Raw genomic sequence first — 12,642 nt, 5'->3', positions numbered from 1 at the left:
TTGTAAACCCATAGAGCCATTTGTCTTGTCCAAAAAAAAATAGCATATTAGAGACCAAATGTAATAGTGTTTTGTGCTTTCAAGTAATCCTACAATGTCCGGAGCAAGATCTTGCAAAAACATATGGCATTGCTCTTGAAACACTTGAGGCAATCCCTCTCTAGTAGCAAGATTCGAAATTTTATATATAAAGAACTCTAATTCAGCTTTACTAAAGTCCTCAATAGAAAAAGAATTATTATGTGGATGTGAAAGTGGAATGTTGGTAGAACTTGGGGATGGAGGTGGAAACTGATATAAAATGCTGGGGGCCTAAGTACGAGTAGGAGCGACTTTCCTTTGAGCCATTTCAATACAAACTTCCAAAGAGCTCAAGGAGAACAAAAAAACTACGATGACTATAATTTTTCTAAATAGTTTATATACTAAGTTTTAGTCTTGGGAATAAGGTTTATTTATTATGACATTGACAATACTTAGATTCTTTAAATGTCAGTCTTGGAAATGGGGCTTCATAATCATAGCTTGCTTGTATATATAAGAGCTTCTAGAATTTTAGATTATCATGTATACACATGCTCTATCATTATGATGAAATTCTACTTTACTACATATATTCTTTTTTACATATGCCAAATGTTTAAGGAAATAGACTGCAAAGAAATATAAACCATATTATAGTGGCAGAGCACATTGGCACACTACCATTCTCTTGTGTGAAATTGTTTTTTAGTCTTGGAAATGTAGATAAAGTTGATTCTTTGATGTGATATTACTTTTGAGTCTTTCAAAAGATTTCGATTCTTTTATTATTATTCACAAACAACTCCCAAAATCTTTTAATGAGGATTCACTGCAAAAATATACCTTGGTCTTATCATATGAGAGGATTGTGATATAGGCAGGCAACACAGTTTTTAATATAAATTAATATGTAAATTATAAATGTTATAGAAAGTTTTATAGAGTAGATTTTTTGGTGCTTTCTGCCGTGCTGTTCATTTCTTCATTTTTCTTGTTCTAGACTGTTGTTTCAGAAGTAACAAAAGCATTTTTATGAATCGTGATAATGGTCTCTACATTCCTAAATAGGTAATAAGGACCAAGAGTATAATATAGAGATTGTGGTAGTGAAAATAAATTAGCATTTTCACATTCCTTGGCACTACAACTCTTATTCATAGATTTTATATTTTCCTTGTTTCCCATCTTTTTAAGAACCTTAAAAAATCTTTTTAATGAAGGAATAGTATCTACAACTATAAAAGTATTCGAAATATTAAGCAGTCAAATCAAAATATGACAGCTATAATAGTAGTCATAATAAAATAATATAGCTTTGTGAGGGCCAAGTGTACGGCTACGATGCCGTATACTAATATTAGCGTAGTGGATTTTGGTAGCCGTCGGATTGGTTTCAATCCAGACCACTCGCTCCTGTATATAAGCTAGGGTTTTTGGGCTAATTGATATGCACATTTCTGTATTCCCTTTCCATATTCCAGGCACTCACATTGGTGGAGATGAGGGGTACCTTTGATTGTCCCTGAGGAGTGTTTGGATTTGGGATTTTGATTTAGATCTAGCTTTTGCATCGTCTAGATCTAGCTTTTTCCATTTCCTTTCTTTTGTTCTTTCTTTTGGTTTAGATTTAGCTTTTTGCGTTGTCTAGATCTACCATTTCCTTCTAGCTTTTTGTCATCTCTCTTCTTTTGCTCTTTCTTTTTTGTTCATCTTCATGGCAGATCCGCAATCTCCTCCTTTGACTCTAGAGCAGCAGTTGGTACAATTGCTTGATGCTATGCGCTTGCAATTGAACAACCAAACTCAGTTGATGGCGGCGTTCACGGCACGTGGTACAACTCCTCCTGCTCTTGGTGCTAATCCTCGCGTTCGGCCGGAGTTCTTTCGCGGGAATCCTGGGGATGATGTGTACCATTGGTTCGATCACTTCACGGTGATTGCCACATATCATTCTTGGGATGATGCTCGACGTTTGCGTGAGTTTCCCACGTATCTCCAAGGGACGGCATTGCAGTGGTACAATGGTTTGAGCGCAGCCACTCGTGGGGATTGGAGTGTTCTCCCGGACGTCTTTAAACGCGCCTTCGGACATGCCGATGATTGTGATGATGCTTTCCAACAATTGCATCGTCTTCGCCAAGGGCCATCTGAGTCAGTGATGCAATTTGGCGTTCGTTTCTGAAGTCTTTTGCTTCGTGCGGAGCCAAATATGTCGGAGCGGATCAAGCTAGGAATGTTGTGGCCAGCACTTCGTCAAGATCTTGTCGGACTTGTGCATGCACTTGCTCCTGCCACCCTTGACGATGCTCTTCGCTTGGCACAACGTTATGAGACGTCGCCTCTTCCACTTCTCGCTACACGTCCTTCCGCTCCACTTCCTATGGGTGATGGTTCTGTTCCAATGGAGGTTGATGCTGCTGCTGCTCGAGTCCAAGGACAAGCGTGAGGACGTGGTCATGGCCGTGATGTTCGCTGCTGGGCGTGTGATGAAGTTGGTCATACTTATCGGCGTTGCCGTCGTTTTCCGGATTGGCGACCTCCATTTCCTAGGTGGAGACCTTGGCGTCAGCAACGTCCCGTGGGTGCTGCTGCAGTGGAAGGTCTGGACACCGAGATGCATCCGGGAAACGAGGAGTCGCGCGAGTAATGGAGGGACCTTGCGCGAATAAATCAGTGACCCCTCCATCTTTCTTTCGGGAGTATCATCAAGGGGTTCACTCGGCACCGGTTCATCCCGTGTTTACTTTCCAAGCTCGTTTTTATAACAAGAGGTCTCCTATTATTCTCTCCGTGTTGGTTGATACAGGTTCGAGTTTATCTTCTATTGCTCGACCTGTTACCACACGTTGTCGTCTACACTTGCGTCGTGCGGCGGAACCAGTTTTCATTCTTTATGGCAACGGCCGTACACATGCATGTGCACGGGATGAGGTGGACCTGGTTGTGCGTGTGGGCGATCTCGAGCTTGAGTTGCAGTCGTTGCGGGTGGTGCCGAGTCAAGCTTTTGACCTCATTCTTGGTATGGATTGGTTGCAGGGCAATCATGCCAAGTGTGACTTTGAGGCTTCTCCCCCTTGTCTCATACTTCCTTATGTTTCATCCATTCCTCTCACTTCCATACCTCTTCGTCCCTCTACTTCTACCTCTGCTTCCATTACTTTTGTTCCCCCACTCTTTCCTTCTGTGTTTCCATCTTGTTCTGCTTTTCCCTTTTCCGATCCCTCCGACGATCTTTGTGTTGCAGCAGTTGACCGGCTCATGAAAGAGTATTCTGATCTCTTTGAATTTGACCTATCGTCTGGGGCCAAGATTGCCACACGTCATCCGATTCCAACCGGGGATGCTCGTCCAATCAAGGTTCCTGTTCGTCGTCGGTCACCTAAGGAGATCAAGATTTTACGAGCCAACGTCAAGGAAATGCTGGAGAAGGGTGTTATTCGGAAGTCGCGGAGTCCTTGGGCATGTGAACCTCATCTTGTGACGAAGCCTGATGGGAGTATTCGTTTCTGCATCGACTATCGCCCGTTAAACGAAGTGACGATCCCAGATGTGTATCCTCTTCCTCACACTGCTGATCTCTTAGATCGTCTGGGGCGAAGTCGTTGGTTCACCAAGCTAGATCTTGCTTCTGGGTATTGGCAAGTACCGATGGCCGAAGAAGATATTCCTAAGACTGTTTTTCGTACACCATTTGGTTTGTACGAGTTCTTGGTGATGCCGTTTGGTTTGAACAATGCTCCCGCAACTTTCCAGCGGATGATGGACGAGGTTCTTTGCGATATGCCGGAAGTGACTGCTGACTTCATTGATGATGTCTTGATCCACTCGGAGGGGACGTGGGAGGAGCACGTTCGTGATGTTTGTAAAGTGTTGGATCGGCTACGGGATGTTGGTTTAAAGCTAAAGCGATCAAAGTGCGTGTTTGGGTCCAAGGACACAACTTATCTTGGGTACCGTATTTCTCGTGAGGGTTTGCAAGTTGATCCTGACAAACTTGTGGCTGTTCTAAAGTTCCCTACTCCGAAATGTGTGAATGATGTGCAATGCTTTTTGGGTAAGGTGCAGTATCTCGGTCGTTTTGTGGATCATCTTTCCGATCGCACTACACCATTGCGAGCGTTGCTGAAGTCATTAACGTCATCTTTCATCTGGTCTCCGGATTGTGAGCGGGCGTTCGTGGATCTCAAAGAGCTATTGACGACTCCTCCGGTTTTGGCATATCCTAACTACACTCGACCTTTTATTTTGCGCGTGGATGCTTCTGACATTGGTCTTGGAGGTGTGTTGATGCAAGAGAGCTCGAGTGTGCCTGGTCAGCGCCATCCCATTGCATACATAAGCCGTACATTACAACCAGCGGAGATGAACTACTCCACGACGGAGAAGGAGTGTTTAGCAGCAGTCTGGGGTTTCGAGAAACTTCATGCATATCTACATGGTTCTCGGACGTTACTTGAAGGTGACCATGCTGCTGTTACTTCATTATTGAAGCGGAAGAACCTGGTTGGTCGTACAGCTCGATGGGCTTTGAAGCTTCAGATATATGATTTCGATGTTGTTCATCGCCCAGGGAGTTCTATGGCTGATGTTGATGCCCTTTCTCGAGCTCCTCTTCCTTCTCCACTCACTTCTCATGTTTCTGACGAACCTGTTATTCCAGCGTCTGTGGATTTTCTAGATGAGGATTCTGTGCCGTCGGCGGTTGCTGTCCTTGACGTTCAGTGTCCACAGGGCGCAGAGCAAGATCTACCTTCTCTTGATGAGGTTCGCGAGGCTCAAAAGATTGAGCCGTGGATTCGAAGGCTTCGAGATGGGTTTGAGAATCCTGCATCACTTGCTGATGACTTGCCTTTCCGGCATTTACATTCTCAATATCGCCTTGAAGATGGCCTTCTTTATTTTGTGGGGACGGATCCTGATGATCATTTACGGTTGGTGGTGCCTTCGGTGTTTATTCCGCGGTTTCTCCATGCCTACCATGATTCTCCTGTTCTAGGTGGGCATATGGGACACCGTCGTGTCACTGAGAAGCTGCGTAGGTCTTTCTATTGGCCGGAGATGCGACGTGATATTATCCAGTATGTGCGTAGCTGCGTTTGGTGCCAAGCTCGTAATACTCCCCCTTGTGCTGCGGAAGGACGGTTGGAGTCAATTGCAGTTTCCCGTCCGTTTGAGTTTGTGGTGTTTGATCTTATGGGACCTTTTCCACGATCAACTGCTGGCAATGAGTATGTTATTATTGCTTCTGACTACTTGACTCGTTGGGTGGAAGTTGGTGCTCTTGTTAGCGCCTCTGCAACTGCTGTTGGATACTTCCTCCTCAATCGAGTGGTGTTCCAGCATTCTTGTCCAGAGCGGATTCTTTCGGATAATGGTCCTGCATTTATGGCTGAGGTATTTCATGTTTTGACATCTCGGTTGGGGATACGCCACACTTTTACAAGTGCTTATCATCCACAATCAGACGGTCTAGTGGAACGGCTCGTTCGGACATTCAAAGGGATGATTGCAAAGTATGTGAACTTTCAGCATTCGGATTGGGATGGTTATTTGCCGTCTCTTCGGTATGCCTATGTCACAGGGGTGCAGAGTTCTGTTGGTGCTTCACCATATAAACTTCTATATGGTCATGATCCAATTTTACCAACAGAGCTGGGTTTACCTTCGCGATTGCCACGAGCTCCTGATGCTAGGTCATGGGATCAGTATTTGACAAGCATTCTTCCACTTGTCCGAGCAGAGTCTGCCGAACACTTAGGCCGCGTACAAGTGGGATAACAACGGCGCTACAACTCCCATCATCGTCCACCTGCGGAGTACAAAGTGGATGATTTGGTGTTAGTCCGTTTTCCCCATCTTACGGTACGTGGTTTATCTAAGGGGCTCCTTGCGCAGTGGAAAGGACCGTATCGGGTGTTGCGGCAAGTTGGACCGCAAGTTTATGAGGTTCGGCATGACGTTCAGCAGGCCGATCCTCCAGAGATTGTGCATGTGCAGCGGTTAAAACGCTTCATACAAAGGGATCAGGAGCAGTTAATACTGTCTACAGATCCGCCGATGCCTCCTCCTGACGTTCCTCCAGATCCCGGCCCATCTACAAGAGAACCCTGACGGCCTTCCATTATTCCGAGAGGAGGGGATGATGTGAGGGCCAAGTGTACGGCTACGATGCCGTATACTAATATTAGCGTAGTGGATTTTGGTAGCCGTCAGATTGGTTTCAATCCGGACCACTCGCTCCTGTATATAAGCTAGGGTTTTTGGGCTAATTGATATGCACATTTCTGTATTCCCTTTCCATATTCCAGGCACTCACAGCTTTATAAAAGATAGGTTCTCGTGAACTTTGTCTTTTTTAAACAATTCAATCTTATAGAAAATTTTAACTCAGATATTTACGTATTTAAATATTTTAAAGTTTGCTAGAACCTTCATTTGTTCAATTTAGATTTCCTATGTAAGACTTCTAGTTGACTGTGTTGACTTGAGTTGACTTATGTTGAATTAAGCTCAACTCAACTTTGGACCATCCTCATCTCTAGCAATTGGTTCATTAACTTTTTCAAAATAAAGTGACAAAAACCTTCATTAAATCATTTTAGAAAGTCTACTATGAATTAGTTTTGATGTAGTTATTCCACCACAAAGAATCATAGCCTATAAGATTCGTAACAAAAAAATCAATATTCACCTTATCCTTATAAGGTTGTGAGACTAACAACTTTCTCACAATTCCAACCAAGAATCAACCCTTTATCTATCATAAACATTTGGTAATAACTTCCATTCCATGATACTATAATCCTTGGCATGTTTGACATACCAATAGTAATCATAGACATGATATTGATTCAACCCTTGAGGGTCTATGCCAAGTAAAAAATCTTTAATGAGATTGACAAAATCCTTAGCTTCTTTATGTTGTTTTGAACCTCAATAATTTAGCATCCTTACCATGTATCAACATTATTAAGAGATTCTTCCCCCTTGTCATAGCCATTATCACTAATGTTATACTCTTCATCAAGATCTATATCCCATTCCTTTACAATCCCCAAAAGAATGTGCTAATCTGATACTAATGAAACAAACAAGGAACAAACCTAAGCTAACCTCCCAACCTTTAAGGTGTTCCAGCTTTAAATCCCACAGGTTATAGAATATTTTTAAAATATTCTTGTGATTCATGTCTACTTTTCTCAAAAAGGTGGAGAACCAAGAAAAGGGTATCCCAATAATAATAGATCGATTAGTTATATATAAAAAGTTGGAGTGGAATATTGGTAAGGCTATATAACAATTTAAAGCCTAACTTACAAGGAATATATAGAACTCAAACTTTATGCCATAAAATTTTTCTGTCATATTAAGTTTTGGCTTAAAACCAAGAAGTTATTATAAATAATTTGCTAGAACAATGAGTGGTGTGCTATATTAGATTGCTTGAACACTTGATATAACTTTCATAAAGTTTTGAAATTTAGCTGGAGCTAAAGAAGAAGATCTGAGAAAGCCATTAACATTAGAGTTTTTAAATTGCCAAGAGCTCATTATGAAAAGAAGGGAAGACAACAAACCTTTTAATAAAATATTAAAGTAATGATAAGAAAAAGATCGATTTGTGTTGAACATTCTAAACACAAAGTTCTTAAGATCCATCTATGTGCATAGTAGGTCTTAAATCAAATCCTATAAGCAAAGGTTTCCAAATTCAATTCCCACTATAGTTAATAGCAATGAATATACTCTCTATAAATATAGAAAGATAGCACATGTTATGCCTTCATATGGATGGTTTACCCCCTCTATTACTAGAGAATGTTTTACCAAGTCATGACTGCTCAAAAGGACAAGCAATGGATATGTTGATTGTGGAATATTTTAGATGGTAATAAGCCTTGTGGTAATCATAATTTTTTTTGCTATATTAATGATAGCACCAACGTTTTATATCAACTTGTAGTTACACTTTCTCCATGGTAGTCGCATGTCCAACCACTTAGGATGTCACAAAGTTTTGGAGAAAGTTCAGTATCAATTATATTACCCTCAGTTGCACTAAGATGTTTTTGAATATATCAAGACTTTGTGAAGAGTGTCAAAAGTTCAGAATCTTAATAATGCTACATGCTGGGTCATTAGAATCAGCTTAAGTCTCATGTTCCTTTGAATTAGTTGTGTATGACTTGATAGGGCCTTTCCCAAAATCTACTAATGCATTATTGTCGCACCTACCAAGATTAACTAGACTAATTTTCCACATTAGTAATATGGACCATCTTTATGTCTGTATAAGTGTGAGTCATGGTAATTTATCCTGTTTGACACTACTTTTAGAGTTCTCTCAAGTTTACAATATCTACAATGTAGATAAAGTCTTAAGCTCTAGTCTTCATCATCCTCCCTTATGCATTCTCCAAGGCCATAATAAACCACTATAGACCTTAATCCAACATGAACATAAATGGTCCTTCAATTTAACTTTACTCACTACTATATGTTATTCTACACACCATTCCATATAAGGGTTTTAAATATCTATATCTAGTTTATACAAGTCACTATATTGTGTTAGCTTAGAGAGTTCTGGACTGATATGTATGGAAAAGAATCAAATAAATATTCAACTCATTAAGTCTTGTAAAAATTTGAAAAATGCAAAAGAACTCCATATCCAAGTGGAAACAAAGCTTCCATTTGATACTTATCTTTCCAACTTAGTAATTCAAATGTATGGCAAATGTGGAAGTGTGGAAAATTCAAAGAAAGTGTTTGATAGTATACACTCAAAAAGTATCTATACTTGGGGATTGTTGCTCATTGCATACACTTCAAATGGCTACATCACCCAGGCTATACAAGTATTTGACTCTATGCCTGAACACGACTTGTTTTCTTGGACTGTAATGCTTGCAGCATATGCCAAATCTGGGTATTTGCAGCAGGCAAAGAGAACTTTCGATCAAATGAAAGAGCGTGACATTGTCTCATGGAATGCAATGTTAACAGCATACTCCAACTACCAGTTGTTAAAAGAGGCCAAGAATACTTTTGATATGATGCCAGAGCATAATATCATCTCCTGGAGTGCCATGCTTATTGTATATGCCCAATCTGGTTATCTATTCGAGGCTAGGGATATCTTTGATCGGATGCCTGAACGTGACCTCGTGTCCTGGACGGTGATGCTCGTATCCTATTCTGAGAATTTCAAGCCTCACGAGGCAAAATTTATATTTGACCAAATGCCAGAGCAAGACGTGGTATCTTGGACCGCGATGCTTGCCGCATATACCCATACAGGGCATGTAGAACAAGCTCGTCACGTCTTTGATTCCATGCGCGAGCGAAATTTGATCTCTTGGACGACGATGCTCCTGGCTTGCACAAACGTTGGGAATCTTGACCAAGCACAGGGAATCTTTGATTCTATGCCGGAGAGAGACATAGTATCATGGAATGCACTTATTGCGGCATATGCCGAGAGAGGGCAGCTTGATCATGCCAAGCGGCTCTTTAGTTCGATGGCACGCTGGGATCGCGTCTCGTGCACCGCCATCCTCCGTGGCTTTGCGATCTCCGGCGCAATTGAGGAGGCCAAGGTGGCGTTTGATTCCATGCAAGAGAAGGATCTAGTCGCGTGGAACTCGATGCTTTTGGCATATGCCCGGAACAATTACCTAGGCGAGGCGGAGGCCTTCTTCTTGGTGATGCCCGACCGCGACGTCGTCTCGTGGACGGTCATGATCTCTGCCTACGCCATCAACGGCCAGCCCGCGTCCGCCAGGCGCGTGTTTGATTCCATGCCCGAGCAGGACCCCGTGACGCAGACTGCGATGCTCTCAGTACTTGCCCAGAATGGCCATATGGAAGATGCTCACAGGATCTTTCAGGGCATGGGCGACGGGCACAACCTCGTGGCGTGGAACGCGATGCTCGACGGCTACGCCCGGGCCGGCGCCGCGCTGCAAGCCCTAGAGCTATTCCACGAGATGAAAGCATTCGATCTTCAGGACGGGGGATCGTTCGTGAGCGCGCTCACGGGATGCGCGCATTTGGGGGATTTGTGCAGGGGATTGGGCTATTTCGCGTCGATGGTGGTCGATTTCAGCCTGGATCCCAAGAGCCAACACTACTGCTGCGTGGTGGATCTCCTGGCGCGCGCTGGGCACGTCGAGGATGCCGAGGATCTCGTCAAGAACATGCCCTTCGTCCCCTAGAGTGGACGTGCAAGCAGGGATTCAAGCCCAGGGCTAAGTATGCCCAAGAGCGGCTGTTTATCGCTATTTTCAGAACAAGGTTTTCCATGGCGGTTTTTAATGTTATGGTGTCGATTCTGACGGTCAAGAATTTTAGCGGAGCAATCGTGAGATTTTTTTAACACTGTCCACAACCACAAAAGTAATGGACACTCCTGCATTACTCAGAAAAAAGTCGTAGCCATCTAGCCAAAGCACTATCAGCTAGCAAAACTAGGAAAAAGTAAAACCTGGCAGAGATCCTAAGACAGTTAGCTCAGCATGGACCCAAAAATGACTCGCGCCATACCATGGAAAGATCGGCCGGCAGGGCAAGCTAGCTCAATCGAAGCACAAAAAGGACTAACCTAGTGAATGATGGAACCATAAGCCTCTTGCGAGCTTAATGCCTGCTAAAGCTGTACAAGGCTATTGATCCAAGCTCCAATGAGTTCACTTCACTCAAAGTTCTCTTCATGTGTATACTGCCATGAATTTCCACCATTGGTAGCAAGTGACAATATTGATCCACACCCGAAAGAGACGGAGCTCATGACTGCATTGTTGCTCAATCCTGGGCTGCCAAGTCCTCTCATCCATGAAAAAGTTTTTCTTTTATCAAATTTGTTTAGTGTTAAAAATAATTTTATAATTTATAAAAACAAGATTAATCTAATTCCATATCAACATTGTTTAAAAAAGTTTATAAATTTAATTTATTCATCTAAATGAGATGATAGAATATACCATAATATCCAGGTATTCTGGGTATCCATATAGGTTTGCTTATCATCCTCAAGAATGTAAGCACCTAAATTACTTGTCTTAAAATTTAAACACTCATCTGAGAATGTTTAAGAATTAAAAATCATAGGTTTGAGATTGAGAAATATCCCTGAATATACTTAGATATTCTTGGGATATTCATTACCCTCAGACAAAAAATACCTCTCAAAGAATTAAAATTACAGATATGCCTCTAAAAAGTTTTGATATTACAAAAAATAATGGCAATTATTTACTAAAAGAGCCTTTAGTGACATTTTTTATTTTATATATTCCCCAAAGCAAATCTCATCCTATAATCAATATGGTAGGCATTCCAAGCTTTATAACAAGAATGATGCATTATATATACTCTCAACTACTATAAAAGCAACTCTATTGAGTGCACACACCTAGCTTGTACAATTAAGTGACCTCTCTAGGCTTGTGGTTTTCATATATTAGTACTATATATTGAAGAAATTTAAAGAGCTTAGTGATGAATAATATGCAATCACTAGAATATTTGCCAAGTAGTTTGAAGAAAACACATCTATTGTAGGCTATAGTGTATACAAATGAGAAACCTAAAGCCAAGTGAGGTGACCTACCTTTCCATCACCCCAGCATGAGCACTAGAGGCTGTAGTGGTGGGGTTGTTTCTTTGTTTGTGTTGTCACCACCATATTTCCCATCCGTGCCACTACTGCAATCTTTGGTAGGAGATTCCACTTCCAAAGTCTCACTATTCATACCATGATATAGAAGCTAGTGTTTGAGCCAAGTTGCAAAGTGTTGGGTCTTATTGTTGTCTTTTAGCAGCCTATATCAAGGATAAATTGCTCCTAGTGTTCGTCACCACCACTACACCATTATTTATAATATTAATGGCTCTTTATTCTCGAACCTCCTCTTGTTGTGCACTTCCCATATCACTTAAAGCCTAATTACCCTCCATAGGCTTAGCAATTGTGTCTAATGACCTAGGGGTTGCTATCTTGGCCCCAAGTTTGTCCTAATGCACTTGAGCTCCCCACCCTTGTCTTCTGAAGAGATTTTACGCTATTGCAAATGTGATTGTGCGTATCAAAATTTACCTGTAGGACTTGAACTCGGGTCCAATCTTGAATTTGTGTAAGCAACCAAAAAGAACAACTTAAAAATGATTAATATGGGTTCAAATATAGAAGGAACAAGCTTATAAACTAAAATGCCCCTTTTCTAATCAATTAATGGTTTGATGCTTATGGGTTTAAATAATAGTGCTAAGGAAGTTTAAATTTAGGAGTTTATATTTGGTATGAAAAAGGTAAAGGTTAAGGGAATCATACCACATATTAATTGACATTTGGTAGGTCTAGTTTGCTCTAGCTAGGCTCAACCTAAAGGGTAAGGTGTCAAGAAAGTGAAGCTTTTGGGAGAGTTGTGGCTTTTACTTTTCGTTCACGAGGGTGTGAACTTGCATAAAAGTGACTCAAAAATTGTTTGATACATGATCTGTAAAGTTAAAATATAGAGGGAAAATGCTCAGAAACAAGATTACACCCCCTTTCCCAGTCAGTTAAAGATTTTAAAAATATTTGAAGTTAAATGCCTTTAGGTTTGAATAGTTTGG

General features: G+C 41.5%; 1 protein-coding gene across 1 annotated transcript; it reads left to right on the top strand.

Annotated features, from left to right (window-relative positions):
• Nucleotides 1–8,897: 8,897 nt before the first annotated feature.
• On the top strand, nt 8,898–10,244 carry LOC112347610 (pentatricopeptide repeat-containing protein At4g02750-like). The gene has a single exon (XM_024678722.1). It carries the CDS (start codon nt 8,898–8,900, stop codon nt 10,242–10,244), a length of 1,347 nt encoding a protein of 448 aa, XP_024534490.1.
• The last annotated feature ends 2,398 nt before the right edge of the window (nt 10,245–12,642 follow it).

This window comes from Selaginella moellendorffii, unplaced genomic scaffold (assembly GCF_000143415.4).
Source record: "Selaginella moellendorffii unplaced genomic scaffold, v1.0 SELMOscaffold_23, whole genome shotgun sequence".
NCBI classification, from domain to species: domain Eukaryota; kingdom Viridiplantae; phylum Streptophyta; class Lycopodiopsida; order Selaginellales; family Selaginellaceae; genus Selaginella; species Selaginella moellendorffii.
Note: the sequence above shows the minus strand (reverse complement) of the source record. Positions and strands in the feature narration are given on the sequence as shown.